General features: G+C 35.2%; 1 protein-coding gene across 6 annotated transcripts in view; it reads left to right on the plus strand.

The window, feature by feature from the left end:
• The window catches only part of WWP1 (WW domain containing E3 ubiquitin protein ligase 1), a 119,298-nt gene that overhangs the window by 35,313 nt on the left and 56,909 nt on the right, over positions 1-27,076 (plus strand). For 5 of the 6 annotated variants that reach the window (XM_055303372.1, XM_055303375.1, XM_055303377.1 and 2 more), the window contains 5 exons: positions 231-355; positions 12,366-12,503; positions 12,599-12,665; positions 15,909-16,093; positions 24,630-24,966. In XM_055303372.1, the coding sequence (XP_055159347.1) occupies positions 231-355; positions 12,366-12,503; positions 12,599-12,665; positions 15,909-16,093; positions 24,630-24,966 (852 nt within the window). The remainder of the gene's footprint in view (positions 1-230; positions 356-12,365; positions 12,504-12,598; positions 12,666-15,908; positions 16,094-24,629; positions 24,967-27,076) is intronic. The other variant, XM_055303376.1, reaches the window with a different exon arrangement.

Below are 27,076 nucleotides of genomic sequence, written 5' to 3' on the forward strand. Positions count from 1 at the left end.
CTCAACAAGATGCTTCATCTATTGCTGGTGTTTGGTTTGGTAATTACAAAAATTCTTATCTAGTTATTGAAGTCCTAATGTACTTGAAAGTAAATAATAGTTTTTATTTATAATTCATCTTTACTGTTCCATACAATATTTTTTTCTCAAACTCAATTCATGGCTTTTTAAAAATTATTGAAGTAAATGTCTACTCTATCTATATTTTTGTTATAATTTTACCCTTACAGAAATGTGACCCCACAGACTACGTTGGAATTTCGAGTTTGGAGTCATTATACTTTAAAAGCAGATGCTTTATTAGGAAGAGCAACAATAGATCTGAAACAAGCTCTGTTAATGCACAATAGAAAATGTAAGTTTTTGTTCTAATCTTTGTTTCTTTAAAAATTTATTTTAGATATGTTTCAGGGACACCTGTGTGGCTCAGTGTTTAAGCGTTTGCCTTTGGCTCCAGTCGTGGTCCTGGGGGTCCTGGGATGGAGTCCTGCATCAGGCTCCCCAGAGGGAGCCTGCTTCTCCCTCTGCCTGTGTCTCTGCCTCTCCCTCTGTGTCTTTCATGAATAAATAAATAAGTAATTGGGGAAAAAAGTAGATGCCTTTCAAAGTATCCCAAAGTACAGAAGCAAAAAATAGTTTTGTATTTACAAAAGAGAACTTTAGTTTTTGCCTATGATTGCTTTTAAGTTTGTGGTGCCGTATGAAATAGGAAATACTTAATCTGGCCTTTCTCCTTCTTAACAGATTTACAAAATGATCTCAGTCATCCTTTTATCAGTGATCATCAGTGATTTGTTATTTATTATATACTTTAAAACTTGAAAAAATGATCATAATCTAAGACTACTTTGAAATTTGGTTGATAATTTGTACAAAATTCTACCTTAAACTTTTCTCATTATATAACTAGTTTATTATAGAAAATACAGAGTATACAAAATTACAGAGGAATATAAAGTACCTGTAATTCTACTATCCAAGGATAACCACTCCAATAACTTGGTCTCTTGTCTTTTTCCTTTTCATAGATATAAACATTTTTTTTCTTTGCATCTACTGATTTATCCCCTGCTTTTTTCATTTAACAAGTTTTTTGTTTTTTGTTTTAAGATTTTATTTATTTGAGAGACACTTGAGTAGCTCAGTGGTTGAGTGTCTGTTTTTGGCTCAGGGCGTGATTTCCGAGGCGCGGGATTGAGTCCCATATCGGGCTCCCTGCTTGGAGCCTGCTTCTCCTTCTGCCTGTGTCTCTGCCTCTCCCCCTCTGTGTCTCTCATGAATAAAAAAATACAATCTTTTTTAAAAAAAGGATTTTATTTATTTGAGAGAAAGAGATAGTGAGTGAGCAGGGGAGAGGGAAAAGCAGATCCTCCCGCTGAGCAGGGAGCCTGACATGGGCTTGATCCCAGGACCCTGGGATTTTGACCTGAGCTGAAGGCAGATACTTAACTGACTGAGGCACCTGGGTGACCCTCATTTAACAATTTAATATGAATAGGTTTCCATGATACTCCATTTTTCTAGCCTGGGTAACATGGTTTAAGCTTCAATTATTTGTAAATCTACTATCATTGTATACAAAAATTGAGGAGTATACCTATGTTTATAATTCTGGAATGAGAGTTCGTTGCTGTTAGCAAGTTCTCAAAATATTGTGTGATCCAAAGAAGATTAAAAGCCACAGTTCTAGTTTATGATTGAACTAGTCTCATGTTATTTGACATTTAGGAAGTTTCACTAAAACCAGTGCCCCTGCTCAAATATGCAAATCTTTCTGTTCATCTTATTCTTCGAAATTTTCTCATTCCTAAGAGATATTCTGAGTCACAGGTTAAAATGCTAATGTTTTAAATAATTTGGTTTTTCTGAGGGTTTTTTTCTGTTTTTAACAAAAATCCACTTGTAACTTAAAAATCTGTTTTTGATGTAGTTTTTGGACATAAGGAGTTAATGGGTCAAGAAAATGTAAAAGCTGTACTAACTGTAATGTATACAGATTTTTTTAAAAAAATGTTCTTTTGAAGCAGTTAAAGTTTAATTCTCTGCTATGCCATAGCTTCTGTTCATGCAGTTCATCTTGGTTATAGAAATAAGGTCTTGTAAACATATAATACCTTTCCTGGTCTGATGGTGGTTGGATTTGTACTTTTTTCTTGGCTTTATATAAAGCATTATTGGTGTAAAGAGTAATACGTCAGTTAACTTCTGTTATTTCAGAACTAAAGGTTTGGTTTAACCAATTTATATCCTATTTCTGCACTGGACTTAATTAAACATTTGCATGGGACCTCTTTTGTGTGTGTGTGTATAGAAGTATAGTTGACATACAATATTACATTAGTTTCAGGTGTACAACATAGTATTTTAACAACTCTATACATTATACTGTACTCACCACAAGCGTATCTACCATCTGTCACCATACAATGCTATTACAGTACCACTGACTATATTCCCTATGCTTTTTTTTTTTTTGCCAGTGACTTATTCATTCCATAACTGGGAGCATGTGCCTCCCACTCTCCTTCACTCATTTTTGCCCAGCTCCCCCACCACCAACAGCCATCAATTTGTTCTCCGTATCTATGGGTCGGTTTCTTCTTTTTTTTGTTTTGTTTTGTTTTTTAGATTCCACATGTAAATGAAATTATATGGTGTTTTTCTTTGACTTGTTTCACTTAGCATACTACCCTCTAGATCTATCCATGTTGTCACAGATAGCAAGATCTCATTCTTTTTTTATGGCTGAGTAATATTCTGTTGTATATATACCACATTTTCTTTGTCTATTCATCTACTGATGGACACAGGTTGTTTCTATATCTTGGCTGTTGCAACTAATACTACAATAAGCATAGGGGTGCATGTATCTTTTTGAGTTAGTGTTTTCATTTTCTTTGGGTAAATGCCCAGTCATAGTATTACTGGATCATATGGTAACTCTGTTTTTAAATTTCGTGATGAAACTTCATATTGTTTTCCACAGCAGCTGCATCAATTTATATTCCCACAGCATTACACAAGGGTTCCTTTTTTTTACCAAATCCTTGGAACACTTGTTATTTCTTGTTATTGTTGTTAAAGCCATTCTGACAGGTCTAAGGAGATATCTCATTGTGGTTTTGCTTTGTATTTCCCTAACGATTAGTGATACTAAGCATCTTTATATGTGTGTGTTGGCTATCTGTACATTTTCTTTGGAAAAATGTCTGTTTAGGTCGTCTGGCCATTTTAAATCAGATTATTATTATTATTTTTTTAGGTGTTAAGTTGTGTAAGTTTTTAATATATTCTGGATATCAATCCCTCACTGAATATATCATTTGCAAATATCTTCTCCCAGTTAGTAGATTGTTTTGTTGATTATTTCTTAGCTGTGCAAAAGCTTTTTATTTTGATGTACTCCCAATAGTTTACTTTTGCTTTTATTTCTCTTGCCTGAAAAGACCTTTCTAAAAAAAATATTGCTAAGGCCAGTGTCAAAGCAATTACTGTAACCTATGTTTTCTTCTGGGAGTTTTATGGTCTCAGGTCTCACATGTGGGTCTTTAATTCATTTTGAGTTTATTTTTTGTGTGTGGTATAATAAAGTGGTTCAGTTTCATTCTTATGCATATAGTTGTCCAGCTTTTCCAGCACTATTTTTTTTAAGATTTTATATATTTATTCATGAGAGACAGAGAGAGAGAGGCAGAGACAGGCAGAGGGAGAAGCAGGCTCCATGCAGGGAGCCCAATGTGGGACTCGATCTCAGGACTCTAGTATCACACCCTGAGCTGAAGGTAGATGCTTTAACAGCTGAGCCACCCAGGTGTTCCATCCAGCACCATTATTAAAGAGACTGTCTTTTCTTTCGTATATTCTTGTCTCCTTGGTCGTAGATTAATTGACCATATAAGCATGGGTTTATTTGTGGGCTTCCTATTCTGTTCCATTGGTCTATATGTCTATTTTTGTGCCAGAGCCATACTGCTATGATTATTATAGCGTTGTAGTATATCTTGAAGTCTGTGATTGTGATACCTCTGAGCTTTGTTCTTTTTCAAAATTGCTTTACCTATTTAGGATTCCATACAGATTTTGTGGTTCTATACAAATTTTAAGGCTGTTTTAGTTCTGTGAAAATACTATTGATATTTTGATAGGGATTACGTTAAATCTGTAGATTGGGTAGTAGGGACATTTTAACAGTATTAATTTTTTCAATCCCTGAGCATGGTTTGTCTTTCCATTTGTGTCATCTTCAATTCTTTCACCAATGTTTTATGGTTTTCACATGATCAGTCTTTTTTACTTCCTTGGTTAAGTTTATTCCTGGTTATTTTATTCTTTTTGGTGCAACTGTAAATGGAATTGTTCTCCAGATATCTCTTTCTGCTACTTCTTTATTAGTGTATAGAAATGCAACAGATTTCTGTATATTAATTTTGTATCCTTCAACTTTATTGCATTAATATATTCTGGTAGTTTTTTGGTGGAGTCCTTAGTTTTGTGTGTAGTATCATATCATTTGCAGCCTGATGCAGGACTCAATCCTAGGACCCTGGGATCACGACCTGAGCCACCCAAGCGTCCCAGCACCTCTTTTTTAGTACACATACTTATTTCTCATAACTGAACCCAGAGATAGTAAGTGCTAACAGTTTGATGAATTTTGTTTGTGTGTATATTAGTGTAACTTTTGGGACTTTATTCAGTTTTATATACTGCTTGGCTTTCTTAATGTTATCTTATGTACATTTCCCTGTATCTTTCAGTGGTATTCTTTGCAAGCTAACTTAGTAATTTCGTATTTTATCACATACTGTAATTTATTTAACCATGCTTCTGTCATTGCTATCTAGATTGTTTCCTATTTTGTTATATTAGAATATATTGAACCTTCATATAAAGATTCTAGTTATCTTCCCTACAAAGATTGTGCCAAAATAATTTTGTAAGAATGTCAATATTCTTTGAAAGAAAACTTATAAATTGTATAAACTTGAAATTATCTCTTATAATTTAATTGAGCCGAATATGCTTAGAGGAAAAATAAATTTTGTAAACAGTCCTACATTTCTGAAGTTGATGGCTTCAGAAATGCTAGTAGTAGCATCCTATACACTCTAGGCAGTCCATATTTTGTTTTGAATAATTGAAAGTTACATTAGTTTGCTAGGGCTGCCATACCCAGATACCAAAGACTGAGTGCCTTAAACAACAGAAATGAAAAAACAAAAAAACAGAAATGTACTTTTTTTTTTTTTTTTTTTTTTTTTTTTTGCAATTCTGGCAGCTAGAAGGCTGAAATCAAGGTATTAACAGAGTTGGTGTCTTCAGAGAACTCTTCTCTTTTTGGCGTGTAGATGGCCATGTATTTTCACATGGTCTTCCCTCTATGCATATGTCTGTATCAAAATTTTCCTCCTCTTAAAAGGACATCAATCATTATTGTATGAGAGGCACCCTAGAAACCTCCTTTTAAATTAAATACCTTTTTAAAGATGCTATTCCCAAATAGAGTCACTTTCTAAGGTACCAAGGGTTAGGACTTAAACATTGGAATGGGAGAGTGGGGGATATAACTCAGCCTATAACAAGATAAGTAACTTAATTTTTAAAGTTAAAGCTTGTGAATCATAGTACTTTAAAGGTAAAAGAATGACTATTTATTAAATAACTTTTAATGTAAGTGGCTTGCTCAAGAACAGAAGTAATTGCAGAGTTTTGAGTAGAACACTGGTTTTCTGATCCTTAGCTTTTAATTTTAATTAGAACAATAGAAAGTTAATGTAGTTCTAGACAGCCTTGTAGAATTTAAAAATACACTTATAATTGATTAAATTATTTGTTGCTTTTGATTTAGCCTGTTGCCGTGGCACTTGAACATTGTCCCTCTTCAAATTTATGAGGCTAATTTCTTCCTATACTCAAGGCCCTGACATTTTCTTTTCATAAATTCATGTTTTTACTATCCTATCTCCTGATATATATGAGGTAAGGGTGGAGGCATAATTCGTTTGAATAGATATTTCTCCCAGTTTTGAAGATATTTACTTCGTTAGCCTTCAGGGTGTCATGTGAGTTGTTGCAGCATTAAATAAAACCCACAACTAAACCAACATAAAATCATCCATTTTCCGAAAAAAAATCCAACAGCAGCCTACTGGGAAATTCTTTCATTTCTTCACATTTAAATCCCAGCAAGCCTTCTAGTCCTTAACCTTCATTTTTCTCTTGTCATAGCCTAGTTGGATAATGTCCAAAGCTTTTACTCATGTAATCCTCTAATATATTTTCTCAGATCTTATGTAGATTTAAGCCCTCATTTACACTCCACCCTTTAGTTATGTCTTCAGATCACTTGAATGCCATTCTAAATTGTGGAAGTTGTTTAATTGACTCTGCAGAGATACGTGGTATGTCATCAGCCTAGGATACTGATATCTGAGATTCTTTCTCTCAATCCCACTATTTCTTAGACTGCAAAGGAAAAATCCCTCTATTATTAAAGATAAAGTCTGATACTAGTTAAAATGGTAAGGACAAACTTTAATCAATAATATACTATTGCAATAAGGAAGAGGATTCAGCTTGATCTGAACTCAACTTCTATTGGTATAGAGGTGGGTGGGTGTGGGTGGAAGCTAAGTCAGGGAAGTGAAAAATTAGGGTTGATTGGAATAAATGTGAGTAGGCAAGTTTTTTTCTTGCTAGTTAGAATTCTGTTCTCCCGGGGATCCCTGGGTGGCACAGCGGTTTAGCGCCTGCCTTTGGCCCAGGGCGTGATCCTGGAGACCCGGGATCAAATCCCACGTTGGGCTCCCGGTGCATGGAGCCTGCTTCTCTCTCTCTCCCTCTGTGTGACTATAATAAATAAATAAAATAAATTAAAAAAAATTAAAAAAAAAAAGAATTCTGTTCTCCCATATAGACTGTGTGTCCTAGGCCTTGTCCTTCCTGATGATTACGTTTCAGAGGAGTGGCTTTCAGGTCCTTAATAAATACACTCCTAAGTTATAGGAGATAACATATACACTTGACCCTTTCCAACACAGGTTTGGACAATGCGGATCCACTTATGTGTGGATTTTTTACACTACAATATAAATACATTTTCTCTTCCTTATGGTTTTCTTAATAATACTTTTCTTTTTTCTAGCTTAATTTATTAAAAGATAGAGTATATAATACATATAGCATTTTAAATATGTGCTCACTGACTTTCTATTATCAGTAAGGTTTCTGGTTAGCAGGCTATTAATTAAATTGGGGGGGGGGTCAAAAGTTAGAGGGGGATTTTTAGTTCCACTGGGAGTCAGTGCCCCTGAACCCTGCATTGTTCAAGGATTGACTGTACATGTCAAAGGGACAGAGGAAGGATTCTCACCATTTTAAGCCTTTTTTAAGTAGGTGCTCCAAGATGGAGTAGTCAGGGGCCTCTCATGGGTATAGACTGGAACAAACATTGAATTTTTTAGCAACCCTGAATTTTCTCAGGCAGGCACTTTAAGTGGGGCTCTAGTTATCCTTGAGTTGTTACAACTCTGTTAATGTATGTTCAGGTTTTTTTAATGTGAGGGGAGGAGGTGGTGGATGAGGTCTTTGTGCTGAGTGTTTATAGATATATAGGTAGGTGAGGGTTGAGGCCTAGTTAAGAAAATGGCTCAGAAGAGCTTGAGTTTGTTTAAGGAAAAAATCTTTGTCACCATTCATGGGTGAAAAGTGTTTAAGAGTAGTGTAGCTAGTCTCACAGCAGAGTGTGTATAGAACTTCGTTTTGTATTTCAGTTTTGAAATTGACAGGGCTACTTTAAATACCCGAGAGAGAAGTCCGATGGCTGCCAGTCAAACACTGGGGACTACCCTGGGTTTTTTTATGGTGTTAGTAGAATTGAGAACTTAGCTTTTATCAAGGAAAGCATTTTGAAATCCATTAAGTTCACTTTAAATTGAATTATGTCCCAAGTAATTTACAGTAATCAGATAATTTGAAAATTATGTCTCTACATCTAATGGTAGGGAAGATACCTACCATTTCTCAGAGAAATATGTCATTTATGACAGAGGACAGAGCCTAAGTCAAATTTTATTTTATTTAAAAATTTGCTTTAGTCTTACTTAACTGATTTAATTTGCTAAGACTTAAGTTCTCTTTTCACTTAGTATCAGCACAGTCTAAGATATGTTAAAACCAAGCTTTTGAATAAATAGTATTCTCATATCCAGTTATATAAATGCATTTCTATTCTTCAGAAAGATTTTTAGGATTGAGATTACTAGGTCAGAGAAAATGAGCAGTTTGAAGCCTCCACCTATGCATAGCTGTCTCATTGCCTTCCTGAAATGTGACTAATTTGTACACACAGTGAAGCATATGAATGCCCATTTATAAATATTTGTCATACTAATAGATTTTTAAAATAGATTGTTTTTATCAGAGCATTTCTTAAATAATTAAAAAAGTCATATTTATTGATCATCTATATTTTATCATTTGTGGTGGTTCTTTTGTTTTTTAAGATTTTATTTATTTATTTGAAAGAGATAGCACAGGCAGAAGAAGAGGGAGAGGGTGAAGCAGACTCCCTCTGAACAGGGAGCTCAATGTGGAGCTTGATCCCAGGATCCTGGGATCATGACCTGAGCTGAAAACAAATGCTTAATTGACTGAGCCACTCAAGTGCCCCCATTTGTGATTGTCCTATATTCTTTGTACCTTTTTTTTTTTATTGGTTTTCCCTTGTTTTCTCACTGATTTATAGGAGCTCTTTTTTCTCAATCATTGGCCACTTTTTTTAAATTTGATTGATAGGCATTTAATATTTTCTTCTATCATTAAGGTTTATCCATCTTCCATTTTTTAGACTCAGAATGTTTTTTTATTTTATTTTATTTTTTTTATAGACTCAGAATGTTTTTCGATCCCTATATTTCAGTTATCTTCCTACACAATTATTACTTTATTTTCAATTTCTTTTATAAATTCTTCTTAGTTTTGTTACATGTTAGGAAATGGGCACTTTGTGAGTATTGCATATTGACTCGTAGTGTGATATAACTGAAAGACTTGGCATTTAAAACACCTGGTTATTCTTAGCACTGTCATGGTTTGTAACCCAGTATACTTGTTTTGTTTCTAAAATTCTGTTATAATCATACATATGTTGGCCAACCTCAAAAACTACCCCAGGCATTCCTACCTTCTGGTGTTTGTACCCTGTGTGGTCCCTGCCACATTGAATCAGAGATGGCCTGTGACAGAATATGATAGAAGTAATGGTATCGGACCTCCAAGACTTGATCATAAAAGACATTTCAACTTTTGCCTTAGTCTCTTGGATTATGTACTCAGAAGTCACCATAGCGAAGACTCAAGAAGCCCTGTAGAAACACCTAAATGGAGAGGAGCTGAGGCCTCCTCTCAGCTCTCAGCACCAGCTTATTAGCTGTGTGTATGACCCACCATTTAAGTGTATTTTCTCGCCCCTCCCAAATTTCTGGCTCATAGAAACTGAGCAGTAATAAATGATTATTGTTATTTTTAATGACTAAACTTTAGAAAAGTTTGTTACTTAGCAATAGATAATACAGTATACAAGCAACTTTTAAAAATGGCTTCAGAATATGATTGATTTAAACCTAAATATGTGAAACACCATAAAAAAACAAGATTTCTGAAGATCTTTTGTTTTCTTTTCGGACAGAGTGTATGTTTTCAACAAATCAGTGATAGAAGGATAAATTATCTAGTCATATACCTAGCTTTTCAGTCTCAGATTGTTCCTTTGTCCTCTTAGAACTAAGAAAGAAGTCTAGAAAGAAAAATCAGATTCTGCCTTAAAAGTTTCCTAAAGACAGTCCTATCTTAATAATTTATTTTAAACAGTAATTAAGCACCTACCTTCAGTCAGATACTGAGGATATATTACTAAATTAGACGGATACAATTTCTCCTCTTTTGGAGACTTCAGTATCTGGAACACATTAGGCATTTATGTACTAAATAGATGAATATGTCTGAGTTGCTTCGTCTAAACTGTTAGAATAATACTCTCATTCCCCTTACCAACATACATACATGCACTTGTAGATGGGAATTATTTACATGATAGTCCTCCCAATTTTATGACCTAGAAATGTTATATCCCAATTTTCCACGTTCAGAATTGTGAAAGACTAGATACCATAAACAATCTCTCACTGCAGAACAATTATATCCTGGATAGAATGCATTTTTGTGACTAATGATTTTTGCAAGGAGGCAAAGTGATCTTCAAGGCCCCCCTTTTTTCCAAAAAATAAACAGATAAATAAATCAAGGCAAGGAAGATCTTACAATCTGGAGTTAGAATAGTGAATGATGCTGATAGCAGATTCAGGATACTGAGCTTGTGACTAACCAGATTGGGGAGCTGAGCTTGGACTCCTGTAGTCCAGATTTTTGGGGGTGCCCTCAAGCCATTGACAAAATTAGAAAGAGTCCCCGACTGTACCAAAGCCCAAAGATTACCCTTAGTCTAATATCAGAAAATGAACTCACCATCAAAGATAAATTGTAAGAAGGCACCATAAGCAAGGGTTGGCAAAAGTTTCCTGTAAATGCCAGGATAGTAAATATTTATTTAAGCTTTGCGGGTCATATAGTCTTTGTTGTATCTATTCAGCTCTTCCATTGTAGTGGGAAAACAGCCATAGAAGATATATAATAAATGAATCAACGTGACTGTCTTCAAATAAACTATTCACGAAAACAGGTAACAGGCCAGATTTGGCCTGCAACCAGTTTACTAACCCCTGCAGAAGAAGGTGGAGTAGAGGAGAATAATGGCTGTGTTTGAATACTCATGAAAAATAAATTCTAAGGTCCATAATATTCCAACCAAGATGATAAAGAGAAAGTCAGGCTTTCATCAAGTGAAATGCATGACACCAAAGACAAAAATAGAACAAAAACAGCTATAGAGAAAAAGATAACAAAATTTTAGGCAAAGAATTTCTCTGTCCAGTGATTCTAGTGATTCCAGATTTGTTTTTTTGGTCTTTTCTGTATTTGGATAATAAGTATGCTTATGCTGGACATTTGATAAATGAGGGAGAAAACACCCAAATTTGTTAAATATATGAAAGACCAAAGTCAAGGACATTATCTAAGAAAAACTACTTTCTATGGTTCCAAAAGCTGCAGAGAGCCAGTAAATATCAGGCTGAAGTAATTGGCTTCATTTTGGGTAGTAAAGGGATCACTAAAAACTTAATGTGTTTCTTGGGGTAAAAGTCAAAACAAAATGACCTTGAGTTTAAGTAAGAATTATTTGCCAAAAATTTAAGAACCACATAATAGAAGAAGACTTAGAGATTACCTACCCCAAACTTTACACATCGTAAACCTCATTTTCACTCCACATCACAAAAATATATTAATAAAAACAATTAGAGACTAGGCAAAATATAAAAGTATGGAAAAAAAACCTACAAATGCAAGAATTTCAGCTTTACCTGATATCCTGATAACAGGAAGGAAATATTTGTGATCTTCTATGAAAAAAATAATAAATATTATCATAGTATTTACCATTTATTGAGTGCTTAAAGTGTGTCAAGCATGGTACTAAGAACTTTCTATGTGGTTTTGCATTTGGGCCTTATGACAGTCCCTTTAGTTTGATGTCTTAATTATCTCCCATTTTATAATGACTGTAACTGAGGCTTTTTTATTCAGATTGACTAGTTACTCAAAATACTGTAAGTTTCAGAGCTGGAATCAGTAACCAGACCACCTGATGCCCATGCAGAAATTTTGCCTTAACCACAAGTCTTATGGGCTGAAGGGCAAGTTTAGGTAATTGTTGTGCTTATTATCTGCCTATATTTATATGTTCTCTGTGCTTTATACAGTGCAGAGGAGCAATTAAAGATGACAATGAAAGCATGGGTGAGGGGCAAGGAGTTTTTTAACTTGGTGTGAAAGGGAGGAAGCCTGGTGCAGTATAGAAGAGTCCACTGATAAAAATGAAAATAATTTTTAAAAATGAAAAAAAATTCTTTTTTAAAGATTTTATTTATTCCTGAGAGGGACAGCACCAGCATGAGTGGGGGTTTAGGGGTATAGGGCAGAGGGAGAGAGGACAGAGAGAGAAGCAGACCCCCTAACTGAGCAGGGAGTCCAATGCTGGACTCGATCCCAAGACCCTGGGATTGTGACCTGAGCTGAAGGCAGATGCTTAACCAACTGAGGCACCTGGGGACCCAAAAGTGTAGATAATTCTTTCTACATGTAGCAATCAGGTACTGAACTAGAGTGACTCTTATATGTAGTTTTGATTTCTTACACATAATTTTGTATATGGCAGAAGCTTTTAACTTAAGATTTTTTTTTTCTAGTGGAAAGAGTAAAAGAACAATTAAAACTTTCTTTGGAAAACAAGAATGGCATAGTCCAAACTGGTGAATTAACAGTTGTGCTCGATGGACTGACGATTGAACAAGAAAATCTAACAAACTGCAGCTCATCTCCAACCAGTAAGATAACTTTACGTGATTTTAAAATTTGAAGGGGAAAAAAAATCCAGCAAGAAGTATATAAAAACCTGCTTGCTTGCTTTCTTGTTGTTCAGTAGAAATACAGCAAAATGGTGATGCCTTACATGAAAATGGAGAGCCTTCAGCAAGACCAACCTCCAGGTAGATTATCTTATTTTAGTATTTGTGGCAAAATAATGTAACATTTCCCATATATGAAGTTTTAGATTTTATATATAATGTTTAGTTTAGAGTTTGCTATACAATTTAAAAGTTTCTAACTAAACAGGTCATTTCTTTGAATTCTTATAAAAGTAATTTTTAAAGAAATAACTTCATTGAGATACAACACACATACCAAAAGGTTTACTGTTTTTTAAAGTCTATATCTCAGTAGATTTGGCTGTAACTATCACTACTATCTAATTTCAGAAATTCTCATCAGCCTTAAAAAGAGATGCTTTACTCATGAGCTGTTTCTCCTCATTCCTTTCTCCTCCCAGATTCTGGCAGCTGCTAATCTACTTTTTGTCCCAGTGGCTATGCCTATTCTGGCCATTTCGTAGAAATAGAATCATACAATATGTCACCTTCTATTACTGACTGTTTTACTTAGTCTAAGGTTCATGTTGAGACATGTATCAGTTCTTCATTTTTTTTTTATTGGAAATGGCTTCTTAAAATCTGTACTTAGGCATATTTTATCAATAAATAGACTCAAATGTGGGAAAATGGATTCTTTTTACGATATGAATTGGCAGCTTCCTGTAGATCACTATAAGATACATGCTTCACAGATAGTGGTCTTTCCTCAGAAGTCACCCTGCCATCTCCAAGCTGCCTTGCATTCATGTTTGATGACAATTAATAAAAGCTTTCTACTTAGAATATTTTAAATTAGAATAAAACATATAATAGGTCAAATGTAATGAAGTGAATCCCTGAAAATATAAAAGTATATTGCTGTAAAATTGACTTGTTAATTTGAAAAAAACATGCTGGTAGGGGTGCCTGGGTGGCTTGCTCAGTTGAGCCTCTGACTCTTGGTTTCAGCTCAGGTCATGACCTCAGGGTTGTGAGATCAAGCCCCATGTTAGTCTTGAGATTCTTGAGATTCTCTCTTCCTCTCCCTTTGCCCCTCCCATTTGTGTACGTGCTTATACTCTCCCTGTCTCTCAAATAAATACATAAATCTTTTAAAAAAAACCATGCTGGCATATGACAAAGTGTTGCTTCTAGTAATACACAGAATTACTAACATCATTACTCCTAAAATGACAAATGATTCTCATAGAACATTTGAACAGATAACTATATCTTCTGAATATATATTTGGCTTACATATGAGAAAATTAAGAACTAGGAGGGTACAATTAGGTAGATTAAAAATTTTTTTTAAAGATTTTATTTATGTATTCATGAGAGAGACAGAGAGAGGCAGAGACATAGGCAAAAGGAGAAGCAGGCTCCCTGTGGGGAAACCCAGTGCAGGACTCAATCCCAGAACCCCGGCTGGGATCATGCCCTGAGCCAAAGACATTCAACCACTGAGCTACCCAGGCGTCCCTGTTTTTATAATCTTTGAAATACAATTTTAGATGGGTAAAGGAGCTTGAATCACCACCAGTCTATAACCTAATGGTGTTTATTGCATAGAGATAGTAAGACATTTTGAATGAAAGATTAGATCTACAGCTCCAGGAGAACTTCAAGTGAGTTCTTATGCTTAAACTCCTGGATCACTGATTCTTGCTTAGTGGCTGGGGAGGGCTGTGCAAACCAGAAGAATCACTTAGGAGCTTCCTTCAAACTTCACTTGTACAAACTTCTTCCTGAAGACATCTCGTTCAAAATATATAGGTGACAAAGGAAAGGAGAGTGGCATTCATTCATTTATTCATTTTTCATAAGATATTTATTAAGTGCCAGACACTAGTCTAACCACTAACAGTCCTGGCCCTGTTCCTGTGAAAGTGCATTCTGGTGGGATGAAGGTAGATAGTAAACAAGTGAAGAAATAAAGTAGGTAATTGGCGATAGTGATAAGAACTATGAAGTCATTGAAATAGGACAAGATGACAGGAATGGAATGGAGCCTGTTTTAAAGAGAGATGTCAGGGGAATCCTCTCTGAAGAAGTGCCATTTGAGCTACAATTAAAAAGCCAAAAATGTGCTATCCGTGCAGAGTTCTGACAGGAGAGCCTTATTCTAGACAGAGGACAGCAATTGCAAAGACCTTGAGTTTATCTTTTGTTAATTTATGCTCTACAAGTTCTTCCAACTCTAGAATATAATATTTAACCTTTTTTTGGATTATCTTGTAGTCATTATAATATTACTATCTGTGTATAATAATTTGTAATTAACATTTGAAGATTTTACAGCATGTTTTCGTATTCTCTAAAATTGATACATAGTATATTTGCTGCAAGGTAAGCAAGGAGGAAGTTGAAGAGAAATAGATTACAAATAGATGGGCAGGGCTTAGGGACATGATCTGATTTTTATATATTTTAAAAAACATTAAGACTGCTTTGTGGAGGGCACATACAGGGTGGCCTGTATATTTGGAAAAACTCTCCTGTTAACATATGTGACATCATCTAACTCCCTATCCACTGCCAGTAAGATTTAAAAACTTTGGCAGTTGTAGAATTATTTATTTGCAGTTCATGTGCTATAAATTTTTGTAACTCTGCAATATAATAATTATGTTTTCTGATTATCATGTACCCCTTAGTTTAATGCCAGTACATTGTAATGTGTAATCAGTATTTGAAGACCTTTTCACCTTATTTTTCAGTATTCAATAAAATTACAGTAGGTTGGAAATGATTTTTAAAAGTTCCATAAGCTTTTTAAAATACTTTTAGAGCATTTTTTTTAGATGTTATTCATTTATTCATGAGAAACACACACAGAGAGAGAGAGAGAGAGAGAGAGAGAGAGAGTGAGTGAGTGGGGGGTGGGGCAGAGACACAGGCAGAGGGAGAAGCAGTCTCCACACAGGGAGCCTGATGCGGGACTCTATTCCGGGACTCCAGGACCACGCCCTGGGCCTAAGGCAGGCACCAAACCACTGAGCCACCTAGGGATCCCCTAGACCATTTTAATATAAAGATACTTAGACTTTAAATATTTAAAATGTATGACTTGATCAAAATGGATTCATTTTGATTTAGTATGTGTATATACCTGAGTGTACAGATATCTGCTAGTGTGGATACACTTGGAAATGAAAGTAATTTAAATTTTAATGTAATAAAAGTATGCTATATCTTTTTTTCATTACTCTTTCTACCTATCACTTTGCTTAAATATTAAGAATTTGGTAAAGCTTTCCTACGACAATTTTAATGGAAAGTTAATTGTACTTATTAAAGAAAAGCATCTTTTTTTTTAAGGTTGGCTGTTGAAGGTACCAATGGAATAGATAATCATGTACCCACAAGCACTCTAGCTCAAAACGCATGCTGTTCATATGTAGTTAATGGAGACAACACGCCTTCATCTCCGTCTCAGGTTGCTGCCAGACCCAAAAATGCACCAGCTCCAAAACCACTCACATCTGAGCCTGCCAATGACACTGGTAAGCATGGTGATTTATGACTCATTGTTTAAATGAAAACTAAATTAAACTTTATGTACCTGTGCCTACACTTTTTACTGCACAATCTTTCTTAATCTTCAGTTTTATGATAGGAATGTAACGATCACAATACCTGAAATATTTTCTAATAATTTGAATTTTTCTAGATTATTTAGTAGGATATTCCAAATATATATTTAGCTTAGAAATAACAGTACATTTCACTAAGCATGTTCTTATATGTTAGTTAGATTCTTAGGCTTCATGCCACAGATATTTTTGGAAATAATTAGATAAAGGGGCAGTTATTTATTAAGTTCGCTCCTAATTCATGAAAAGTATAAGAATGATGAATGCTTATTTCAGAAAGGCTTATATCCATTATTCTGTATCATTCTTGTCATCATCCTCCATTTAAACTCTGGAATTTGGTGTGTTAGCTTTTCTTTCTAAAATACTTAGTTGTTTGAGTAGATTGGTGAAAGTATCCACTGACCAGTAGATAGTTGCGTGGTTTAATGTTTGAGTATATTCAGATGTTGATGCAAAAGGGAAGAGGACTTACTAAGGCTCTCCCTGCAGGATCTCTTATTTATACTCCACAGCTTGTCAGGTACTTTATAGGCCCTTCCCATTGGGAGCAAATTCGCTTCCCACGTTCTTCTCTTATTTGTCCTTGCCCAAAATTTCAGGGTGACAGTAAAACACAAGGGGAACTAGAATTGAAGGCTCCATTATAAGTAATTCCCACAACATTCACAGTAACTACTAGGAAACATAGGATAATCATAATAGCTAATGTTTGTGCTATCAATGTTCTAAATACTGAATGTCTGTTTACTGATTTAACTTTCACCATAATAAATTGAAATAGATACTAAGATCTTTCCCTTTTTCCTGGGAGGACCTGAGGCACAGAGATCACAGTTAGGGAGTAGAAGAGCTATAACTGACATCCACCTTGACTGACCCTACCTCTTTCAACTCTCTGCCCTCTGCCTCTCTGTTCACTGTGTTGTGTGTGATTTTTATAGTGTCTCAAAGTCATAACATTCATCTTTTATACTCTGATGGGCTTCAGATAATACTCCCTCATCCAGCTTAGTGATTGTTTTTAACCTCTTCTGATAAATGTTGGTGACATCTGACAAAACAGTCCCCTGTGTCATCATTCTATTGGCTGGTTTACAGAGACTTCCGGAATCTCTTCTGTTGGTAGCAACCACTCTGCTAATGTTTTTTTGTGTGATCTGTCATCCTTTAGAAGGAGGATGAATTCAGGTACTTCTCAAGGAGTGGGGTAATCTTTAAGGCATTAGTGCAAATATGGTATTTATTTTTCTAACCAAGAACTTTAAAAGTCAGTTTTCATGTTGGAGTGGGAGTATGGGTAGGAGTGTGCATATTCAGTGTATAACTCATTACATGTTTTAATCCCATACTAAAATCTTTAAAACCAAAAGGATGTTTTGGTAAACAACTTTGATGGCAAAACGACTAGAACTGATTTGAAGGTATTTATATTTCATCATGATTAGTGTACCTCTGCATTTTGCCACAAAAATATTATTGTGTAATTACAGTGTGTAGCTCCCAAGCCTTCTCACATACTACTGTAATATTCAATATATGTGCCATATTAATTTCCTAAGTTCTGAAAAGTGACAGATTCTGGAATATACTTTGCCCCCTGGGTTTCAGATAAGGGATTGTGGGCCTGTGCTAAGGAATTTTAAGACAAATAATTTCATTCTACCAGAGACAGTATTATACAAGAGAGCTTTGCGGGGAGATTTTTTCTCTCTCTCCTGTTCATTTGACAAAGTTTTCTTTTTTTAATTTTATTTATTTTAATTAATTAATTAATTCATGAGAGACACGGAGAGAGAGAAAGAGGCAGAGACACAGGCAGAAGGAGAAGCAGGCTCCATGCAGGGAGCCTGATGTGGTACTCGATCCCGGGTCTCCAGGATAATGCCCTGGGCTGAAGGAGGCGCTAAACCACTGAGCCACCAGGGCTGCCCCATCATTTGACAAAGTTTTGATTAAGAAGGTCCATTTGATAAGTTAGTTGCTATAAATATTAATTATTTTAGGCTAAAATAGGCAGTTTGTATGGTTCTGTATCTTGATACAGTTTGTAATCTCTCCAGTTAAATTGTCCATACAATTTCAAAATCAGGAAATTGGCATTGACAAAACATTTCACCAGTTACACCTGTGTTGTGTGTGTGTATATAGTTCTGTGTAGTTTTCTCATGTCTGGCATCATGTAGCTGCCACTGCAGTCAAGATACAGAACCGCACCATCGCCAAAGGCCCACTCGAACACTACCTCCTTCATAGCCACCCACTTCTTCCAAGTGTGAATAGACTTTAAAGAAACTTAAAGTGCTTATATATAGAAGTAGTTCTTCATGTCACACTTTTAAAAAGGAGTAAGAATGATACGCAAATACTCCAGTATTTCTGCCTTTTTCTACTTTATTTGAATAGTTACAGTAAGGGCAAATGCATGGTGCTTTGAGATGTACATATCATAAAGCACAAGAGAAACTTCTCAAGGATTAAACAAAGTAGGCAGATATGTCTTGTAACCCACATGTCATAATGGCTGAATTAAGGATTGGGATACATTCATTAAGAAACCAAGTCAGTGAGTGGCACCTGGGTGGTTCAGTTAGTTGAGCATCTGACTCTGGATTTGCACTTGGATCACGGTCTCCGGGTCCTGGGATCAAGCCCTTCATTGAGCTCTGTACTCAGAATGTAGTCTGCTTGGACTTGTCTCCCTCTGTCCCTCCCTCTGCCCGGACATGTGCTCTCTGAATAAATAAATAGAGATAGATAAATAGATTAAATAAATACATAAATCACCCCAAGTCCATGGGTGTGGTCTTTTATCTATAAAGAAGGAAATGTTTCTTTGCATAAACTTCTACTACCCTACCTGTCACACATTTTAAATACTAGCTTACATATAATTCTCCATATTCTTTCATGAGCAAAGACCCTATGATCCTGACCTCACTCCTCTTTCTCTCTCTGCCTTCCATTTTCCTTCAGACATCCTTATATCATGTTAACAGATGTTTATTTCGCAGCTACCATAGATAGATGTTGATTTTACAGGACGCTGCTTGGTGGCTGGGTACATACACATCAGAGTCTCTCAATTTAGGCACTGTTGACATCTTGGGCCAGAAATTCTTTATTGTGGATGGCTGTCCTGTGTATTGTACATTCCTGACCTATACCTACTAGATGCCAGTAACATCCTCTCTTTCCCCTAGTTGTGACAACCAAACATAGCTTCAGACATTGTAAAAATGTCTTTGGAGTGGGGGACAAATTTGTTTCCAGTTGAGAACCACTGATATATACATCTATCTATCTATCTATCTATCTATCTATCTATCTATCTATCATCTATCTATAATAATCTCTCCAGTTAAAGATATGCCATCCTACCCTGCCCAGAATTTCCCATTATTAACATTTTGCATTACTGTGGTATATTTGTTACAATTAATGAACCAGTATAAATACATTACTATTAACTGTAGTCCATAGTTTTCATCAAGGCTCACCCCTTGTGTTATATGGTTTCTGTGAGATTTAAGAAATGCATGTTGTTGGGGCGCCTGGGTGGCTCAGTGAGTTAAGCGCCTGACTCTTGATCTCAGGGTTGTGAGCCCCGTGTTGGGCTCCACGCTGGGCATGGGGCCTACTTCAAAAATAAAATAAATGAAAAGAAGAGAAATGCATGTTGTCATATACTCACCAGTACATGACATGTTGTACTGCACTCACCAGTACAGTATCATAAGGGATTGTTTTACCATTCTCAAACTCCCCCATGCTCTCTACCTGTTTTTCCTTTTTCCCATATTCCTAGCAACCAGTGATCTTTTCACTATCTCTATAGTTTGGCCTTTTTCAGGACATCAGATGTTTGGAGCTTTCTTTGACTTAGTAGTATGCATTTAAGGCTCCTCAATATCTTTTTGTAGCTTGACATCTCATTTCTCATACTGCCGAATAATATTCCATTGTATGGATATATCTAAATTTGCTTATCCATTAACCTTGAAGCATCTTGGTGGCTTCCAGCTTTTGGCAATTATAAATATAGCTGATATAAACATACATGTGCAGTTTTTTTCAACTTAACTGGATTGAGGACCATGGCTGCTGGATTATATAGTAAGAGTATGCTTATTTTTGTAAGAAACTGCAAAACTGTCTTCCAAAGTGGCTGCACCCTTTTGTTTTCCCACCAGCAATAAGTGATATTTTCCTCTTGCTCTGCTTCCTTACCTGTATTTGCATATTAAGGAGAGTTTATTATTATTATTTTTAACAGTGTTGAATCTTCCATCCAGAGGTGTTTTATGTCTCTCTCCATCCATTTTGTTTTAAAATGTCTCTTAGTAATGTTTTCTGGTTTGTTTAGATAGGTCTTGAGGGTAATTTTAATGTTGAACTTATATAGGGTCATTGTGCTAAAATGTTTTAATCGGTACTGAGTTTTTTAGTTTATTCTCATGAGTGTTTGAAATAAGCTTACCCTCTGTGAATGAGTTTTATCTTTTTATTTCCAATATTTTTCACTTTTTTCTTGTCTTAATGCATTGTCAAAGTAAGCAGTAATATTGGAATGGTGATTGTGATCTTCCTTGTTTTGTTCCTGATTTTAATTTGTTTCTGACCTTAATGGAAATTCTTCTAATGTCTTACAGTTCATATATGATGCTTACTGTGGGTTTCTGATGGGTAATCTAGATTGTTTACTAATTTTTCTTGATTCCTTTTTTAAAGTGTTTTATCATGGTTTTATTGAAAGCTTTTTGGTTTGGATTGAAAATAGTCATACTACTTTTTTAAATGTTTGCACAGTCCGACTTCCTAATATAATTTCCTAATGTTGAGCCATCTTTTATTTAGTTTCAACTTTAGGGTTATATTATCCTCACAGAATAAATTAAGAAACTCCATTTTTCTTTTTCTTCCCTAATGTACTATGCCACTTTAAATAACACAGGATGATCTGTTCATTGAAGGGTTTATAGAATTTTCTGAGAAAACTTAAGGGAGTCTTGTGCTCTTTCGTGGAATAATATTAGATCTTTCATCACCTTTTCCATATCTATGTGGTGACTTTTTCTTTCTCTTTTTTACTTTCTTTTTAAAGATTTTTAAAGTAATCTCTCCACCCAATGTGGGGCTTGTATTCAACACCTCTGAAATCAAGAGTCACTTGCCCCACTGACTGAGCCAGCCAGGTGATGAGTCTTTTCAGTTTTTCTTTCTCTTGACATAGTTAATGTATTTCAAAAAATAGCTTTTTTTTTTTTTAAAGCATTTCCACACTCAGGGTGGGGCTCAAGAGATCAAGAGTCACATGCTCTACCAACTGAGCCAGCCAGGTGCCCTTAGTTAATATATTTGAGACTTATAAAGTGGTTCTAACATATATTTTTCTTTATAAAACCCAGAAAGGTACACTTCATGGCTTCTCTAACTTTACTGGTAAGAATTCATCTGAAGCATTTGTTAAAAATAACAGATTCCCAGACTCTTAGAGATTTCCCATAGAAGTTCAGTTAAGTCTAGGATAGGAACTAAGATCTGTATTTTCAATGAGATCCCAGCTGATTCTTATCAAGTAAGTTAGGAAATTCTGATCTGTTTTATTGGTCTTTTAATTCCTTTTACCATTTTTCCTGCCTGGCTCTGGAATTGATTGCTAAGCTCATTTATTGCCATTCTTTCTTATATCCTTAGATACTTCGGCTAGACAGTAGCACTTGATACAAGTGTTTTCATTGCTGTTAATTTCCCTAAAGTTTATAATTTCATGATTGATTATTTTTCAACTCAGTATTATTTAATTTCTCTTCTAAGCAAATTGATTGTGGATTGGGGGAGAGCTACCATTTTTATAGACATAAAAATATCATTTTTTTCACTGGTAAAATGGGAATAATGTTGTTACCTGTCTCAGCATTGTACTGTAAAGACCAATTAAGATAACCCTTAAACAGATTATGTCAGACTTTCAGTAAACATTTTAATAAACTGTATTTTATTGCTTGTTTCTGTTTATTGTAGTTAGAATATGGTCTCATTGTATAATTGGGGATTTTCCTTTGGTGTTTTACATCTCAGGTTTTCTAAAAGTTCTTAAGAGGTGTTTGGATGGAAAATGTATATAGTGGAAACTCAAAGCTACCTATCTCTAACTGTAATTTAAGTCAGATGTGTTATCAAATCCTTCATACACTTAATTAATATTTCTACTAAACTCTTTAATCTGCATAGTTTTGAAAGAAGTATGTTCAGTTTATTTCTACCTCTCTGATTTGTCTTTAATTTATTGATTTAGCAAATATTTATTGTTTTCATGTGCCAAGAATTTTCTAACAGTTGATGAATACAAGAGTGAATACAATTAAGTTCACACTCTGAACTTAATAATGAAAAAAAATAACAAATACATAAAATGATTTCAGAACATGAGAAACTAAACAGGTTAGGGGCTAGTCAGAACAGCATTAAATAAGGTACTCAAGCACTGCCTCAATTGCATTTTGAAGATGTAATTGAGCATGTACTCCAAATGATGAGAAAAAGCCAGTCATGAGATACTCTGATACCATGGGAACTGTAAGTGCACATTTCTGAGTGGGAAGGAGTTTACTGTATGCAAGGAACAGAAGGAAACCATTGTGAGAAATCAGGGGTAGCCGTGGAGCAGATTAATTTCATCATAGGCCGTGGTAAAGAGTTTAGAATTTATTCTGGTAGTAATGGGAATCCACTGGTGTATCCAATTAGGATAGTGAAAAAATCTGTTAAATGTTTTGAAAAAGATTTCTTTGGACTGTCATTTGGAAAATGGGTTGTAGTTAGACAAAAGAAAAAGCAAGCAGACTAAAATTAGGAGGTTGTTGCCAGTATTGAAAGCAAGAAATGATGGAGCAGGAGGTAGTGGTACAATGGAGAGAAGTGCTGAGAGCACTTGCTGTTGAATTATTATAGGAGAGAAGTTTCTGCCTTGAATGAATGGTGTTACTTAGTATTTTATTTTCTTTCTCTAACAGTTTGTGTTTTGTGTACTGTACTGTGTTTTAGTATGCATAAAGGTTTATGACTGTTAACTTCTTTTATTCTTTTCCCATTTGGTGTTATTTTGCTTTGAAAAGAATACTGCTAAGCTTTTCCATTTTTGGACATTAATTTATGCACTGTTGAAGAATAAATACTAAATGAGATAATTTTTTAAGTGAAAATCATATGCGGGACACCAGAATTTAGTCTATGAACATTTTTTTTTCATTTCTCTATGTTATCTAACAGTGTTTGGTATGGGGTAACTGTAAATATTTTCTTTCTTGTATTTTTTTTCCTCCAAAGCCATTCTCTCCCCCATATTTGGACAGAACTTGATTCATTCTCTTGGTTTTTGGGGGTTTTTTGTAATTAGTTTGATTCCTTTAATAGTACATTTCCTTTCTACTATTTAAGTCTTTTTCCTTCTTTAAAAATCTACCTGAAGATTCTATTACTCTTAATTAAGTCTCCCTCTCCCTATTTCAGTTAGAATTTTATGTGGAATTTTCTAATAGGTTTTGGTCAATAATCTGTTCTCCTTCTAGTTTTAACTTGACTTACTTTAATAGGGATACATAATTGAAATTCATCAATCACATTTAAAATGAATATTAAGACAACTGTATTAGTGGATGCCAGTACTGAGTCATTCTTCAGAAAGCGTAGAATGAATTTCTGCATCTTTTTTGGCAGTCCCCTGTAGTACTATCTTCATTAATGCCATTGTATTTCCCCTATTAGCATTTTTGATATTAGCTACTATTTGCATATGAAAAGGGAGATTAAAAGGGATCATTTAAAGTTTTTATATAAACCATGCAGACTTTCAAAATTGATCATTTGGAGGAAAGATATGTTATACTCATGTTGGTTTTTCTTTTCCTTAAGGTTATTACTAGGTATATACACACACACACAGTTGACCCTTGAGCAAGAGGGGATTTGGAATACCAACATCATATACCCCCCAACCACCTCCCACCCAGCCAATTGAAAGTCTTTGTATCACTTTGGATTCCTCCCACAAATGTAACTACTAATAGCCTATTGTTGACCTTGAAGCCTTACCGGTAACATAAAGTCAGTTAACACTTATTTTGTATATTATATTCTGCCTTATTACAATACAGTAAGATAAAGAAAATGTTAAAATCATAAAGAAGATTTATACTGTATTGGAAAAAATCTGCAAATACATGGACCTGCGTAATTCAAATCTGTGTTGCTCCAGGGTCAACTGTATCCTTTAATTTACATGTTCATCTCTAAAATGTGAGCAGGAAAAAATACAATCTAATTTTATTTTCATCAGTACCTGATAGAGTACTCATGGTGAATTAAGTACTAAATAAGTGTACCTAGTGAGTTGTTTGCTTTGTCATTCCTTGGTAGTTCATCTTACTGATTTTTCTCTTTTCAGTTAATGGAGAATCATCCTCATCTGCACCAACTGATAATGCTTCCGTAATGGGTACTGCAATAGTATCTGAAGAAACCGCCTTGTCTTCAAATTGCACTAATACTACTGTTGAAGATCCTCCAGTTCAAGAAATACTGGCTTCCTCAGAAAACAATGAATGTATTCTTTCTAACAGTGCAGCATTTGGATCTGAAGCTAGAAGTACTTTAGACCCTGCTGCCTCTAATTCTGGAAATAATTCTGCTTTTGAGGCAGCCAAATTAAGACAGCCAGATGGGTGTGTGGAACCTGTACGGCAACAGTCTGGAAATACCAGCACAGAAACTTTGCCATCAGGGTATGTTAAATATATTTTTTATAAGTTTCACTTAGATTTGAATAGCAGCTTTTTGGTAATACGTCTGTTGAATTTATATATAAAATTTTTGCATTGGTTAGTAATTTGAAATCAAAGTTGGAATCTGATACAATTTATTTGCCACAAATCAAGTACTTTTTAAAACAGGGAACAATTACTTATGAAGCATGTGCAGTGTGAAGGGAAAAGAAAAAACCTTGTGTTAATTTGCAAGACATTCTTGATTTGATTCTTGGTTTATTTTTACTGTTAGATAAGACTGGGTAACACTACATAATTACCTCACTTCCCTAGCTTCCTTTATGGTCTGCTCCCCAGGCCCAGCATAGCTAGCCATCCTTTTTCTCAGCACTGAGTGCTGGAAAAGTCACCTAACCCTGCTAATAGCTCTATTGCAAACTCAGTTTTTTGTTACTGCTTAATAATTCCTAATCTCTTTTAAATTTCTCACTGAAAATATTCAGCTTCCTGAGATTTTCTTTAAAGGGTTATTCTGTGTGTGTATTCCATTTGGTCATGTCTCCCAGATTTATATAACAGGTTTTTTTTTACTCTGCTTGGCTCTAATGATACTAATATGAGTTACTAATGATATGAGTCATTCATTATCTCTGACTTCAAAAAGCTTATTTATAGTGACTTAGACTTGTAAACATATATGTGGTACAGTTTGACTATGGTATAGTAGAAGTATGGATGCAGTGCTTTCTTACACAGCAGCAGTTAGAATGGTTCCCTTTGGAGCTGTTGAAACTGTACTTCTAGAGGTCTTACCTTACTGCCCTCAGTTTTTCATTACAGTCATTTTGCTCATGGCCCCATATTATTTCCTGAACTGGTTTTTCAGTGCTCTTTGCTGGCTCATCTGATTCTGCCCACTGCCTATAGTCGTTTCAGCCCTTTTCGGCCTTTGGTCTTCTGGCCACGTGTTCTTCCTCTGTTGGCACTCATACTCTCCCATCACTGTAACTATTAAATCTCTATGTCCAGGCCAGACCTTTTTCTGAGCTTATTTTCAGCTACTTGCTGGAAATCCCCACTTGTTTACTTACCAGCGTTGTAGACTTTACAGTATCTACCTTTTTCTCTCAAAAATCTCTCATTGTCTCTTTGTTTTCTGTTTTGGTAACTTAGTCATTTATCCTAGTTTCATGAGTCTGCCACTGCGACACATACATATTCAAAAGCTGTGAAGAACCTCATGATCTGGGGGCACCTGGGTGGCTCAGCAGTTGAGTGTCTGCTTTTGACTCAGGGCGTGATCCTGGGGTCGAGTCTTTCATGAATAAATAAATAAATCTTTAAAAAGAAAAAAAAAGAACCTCATGGTCTGATGGAGGGTAAAGATAAATAAGGAGCAACTATACTGGACAGTTAAGGCTGGGCTAGAGGTACGTTTAGCAAGCTGTGGATGGGAACATATACAGAGGTCTTTCAGGAGAGTAGCCTACACTATTGAGATCAGAAAATACTTTCCGAAGGAGATGATCCTTACACAGATTTCTAAAAGAGGGTTAGGAGTTAGTAGAGCAATAATGTAGCCACCAGTGGTAGAAGGAAGGCTTCATTCTCAGTAGAGCCAATTGCATGTTCAGATCTCTAGCATCCATAAAAATGTGTAAGTGGAACTCAGGAAATAGTATTTTGTTACAGCTTGAGTTCAGCATTTGAGGAATTGACATATGTACTGAAGACTAAACAGTCCTATGAAGAATTTTGTATAGTTCTCTGAGAGTGTGGGAGTATTTTCCTGAAAACCATGAATAAACATTAATGACTTTTAAGCAGGATCGTAGTATAGCCCTGTTTGCATTTTAGTTAGGTCATTCATTCTAACTGTGGTGTAGACAGATTAGGAGTCAAGGAGACAAATTAGGATAGCAAACAAAATGGTTTATAAATGAGAGAAGCAGCCATTATGATTTAAAATGGTAGTAAGAACATAAACTTAATTCTATGGGGCCGAATAAATGCTTCAGTATGCCTGTAGCCACCAGATATGTTGTGTTAGGAGACTTTTGTAGTAACCTGGATAAGTGATTTTCAAATTGCAAGTTTGCACCTCATTTGTAGATTGTGACCAGCATTT

The sequence above is a fragment of the Nyctereutes procyonoides genome, unplaced genomic scaffold (assembly GCF_905146905.1).
Source record: "Nyctereutes procyonoides isolate TBG_1078 unplaced genomic scaffold, NYPRO_anot_genome, whole genome shotgun sequence".
NCBI lineage: Eukaryota > Metazoa > Chordata > Mammalia > Carnivora > Canidae > Nyctereutes > Nyctereutes procyonoides.